General features: G+C 44.2%; 1 protein-coding gene across 1 annotated transcript; it reads left to right on the plus strand.

Moving 5' to 3' along the window:
• The first annotated feature begins 714 nt into the window (after nucleotides 1-714).
• LOC138870185 (uncharacterized) lies at nucleotides 715-1,793 on the plus strand. The gene is made up of 2 exons (XM_070147971.1): nucleotides 715-1,165; nucleotides 1,564-1,793. The coding sequence occupies exons 1-2, from the start codon at nucleotides 715-717 to the stop codon at nucleotides 1,791-1,793; spliced, it is 681 nt and encodes a 226-aa protein (XP_070004072.1).
• Nucleotides 1,794-2,049: the final 256 nt, after the last annotated feature.

Genomic DNA, 2,049 nt, shown 5'->3' on the forward strand with positions numbered 1-2,049 from the left:
ATGCACTCTGGCATCATCATCTTATTTCACAAGATCCAGGGGCCCTCCACCCACTCCTCATCTTAGTCCTGCTAAAAGCAAGAACAAAGGCAAGATGGAAGATTTGAATAACATCAAGAAAGAGAACCCAGCTGGATGGGTTAAGGCCACTAATAGATAGGGTATTCGGGTTCCAAATGAGAATGTGTCAAAACTTGAGTAGAAGCTGTTGAAATTTCAGGAAGAGCTCGTTCAGGTTCGGAATCCGGCAAGCCTGTCATTTTCCCTCAGCACCCCAGATGTCAACTTTCCCAACACTCAAAACCCTACACCTCCTCAAAATATCCAAAAATAATAGAATCATCTCGCTCCTCACCATTACGTTGCTCCACCAAAGAACCAATGTAACACCTACCATATCCCAAACAACACTCCACTACTCATCCCAGAACCTCAAAAATCCACTAACGACCATTTCCACACCCATACGCCAGGTCACCATAACACTCCTATCTACGTGGAGACCATGCCACACTCTACCCAACCTATCTCAAGCACACCTGAGTCTGATGAAAAGGATCTTCTTATTAAGAACCTGGCTGAGGAACTTAAGAAATTGACCAGCTGGATTCAGGGCATTGAGGGAAGCAAAGGAATCGAAGGGCTGAACTATGAGGATCTTTGCATACAGCCTAATGTCGAACTGCCTGAGGGGTACAACCTCCTAAGTTTGAAATGTTTGATGGTATGGGTAATCCAAGGGTCCATATGAGGACATATTGCGACAAGCTGGTTGGAGTAGGAAAGGATGAAAGAATCTGCATGAAGTTGTTCATGAGTAGTTTGAAAGGAGATGCATTATCTTGGTACATCGGCCAAGACCCCAAGAAGTGGTCCAGCTGGGTAGGCATGATATCTGACTTTATGGATAGATTCAAGTTTAATACAGAGAATGCACCAGATGTATTCTATATCCAAAATTTGAAGAAGAAGCCCACAGAGATGTTTCACAAGTATGCTACCCACTGGAGGTCGGAAGCTGCTAAGGTCAGACCTGCCTTAGAAGAGGAGCAAATGAATAAGTTCTTTGTCCGGGATCAGGACCCGCGGTACTATGAGCAGCTGATGATGATTGAGAACCACAAGTTCTCCGACATTATCAAATTAGGTGAAAGAATTGAAGAAGGTATCAAAAGCGGTATGGTTACAAACTTTGAGGCCTTGCAAGCTACAAATAAGGATTTATAGTTAGGTGGTGTGTCCAAGAAAAGAGATGTATGGGCCGTAATGGTTGCACAAACGACCAAATTTCCTCTCAAATACCAAACTTACCTAACACCTCCACTCACATACAGCCAACCCCAAATTACCAAGCATTCTCACCCTCATACCAAGCTCCGCCACCAATTTATTAGTCACCTTCACCACCTACATATCAACCTACTTCACCCAGATACTCCCAACCCGCTCATGTCTACCAAACTTATAAAGCTCAACCATCCCATTATCAATCACCCTCTGCACGCCAAACCTTCCCTAGTTACTAACCTAATTTTGATCGCAGACCTCCAAAATAATATACAGCCATTGCTGAACCCATTGACCAGCTGTATGAAAGACTCAAAGCTACTGGTTATGTCACCCTCATCCCTGCTGCAACCCCTAAGAATCCTTCCCAATGGGTTGACCCAAACAAATCCTGTGCATACCACTCCGGCATAAAAGGGTATACTATCGATGAATGCCGCTCCTTGAAAGACAAGATCCAGTCCTTGATTGACAACAAGATCATTGTGGCAAATAACCCGCTCTAAACATCCGCAACAACCTCTGTCAGACCATAAGGGTGGAAGTATCCACATGATTGAAATAGAAGATGACTGGGATCCCGAGGGATCAATCGGGTTGATCACAGAAGGTGATGACCCAAAGAAGCTAACAATTACTCTCAATCCCATCATAGTCCAGATCCAACCGTTTGAGGACGCTGAGGTGAATATGTTTGTACCATTTGAGTTTGAAGAAGCACCATCCTCAAAGACATCAGCACCAATTGAGGTTGAATTCGTG

The sequence above is a fragment of the Nicotiana sylvestris genome, chromosome 6 (genome assembly GCF_000393655.2).
Source record: "Nicotiana sylvestris chromosome 6, ASM39365v2, whole genome shotgun sequence".
NCBI classification, from domain to species: domain Eukaryota; kingdom Viridiplantae; phylum Streptophyta; class Magnoliopsida; order Solanales; family Solanaceae; genus Nicotiana; species Nicotiana sylvestris.

Bases quoted from the DNA above. Each gene is read 5' to 3' on its own strand.
- LOC138870185 (XM_070147971.1), top strand. From the start codon at position 715: ATGTTTGATGGTATGGGTAATCCAAGGGTCCATATGAGGACATATTGC. The intron at 1,166-1,563 runs GTATCAAAAGCG...AATAATATACAG, and splicing joins AGGTGAAAGAATTGAAGAAG to CCATTGCTGAACCCATTGAC.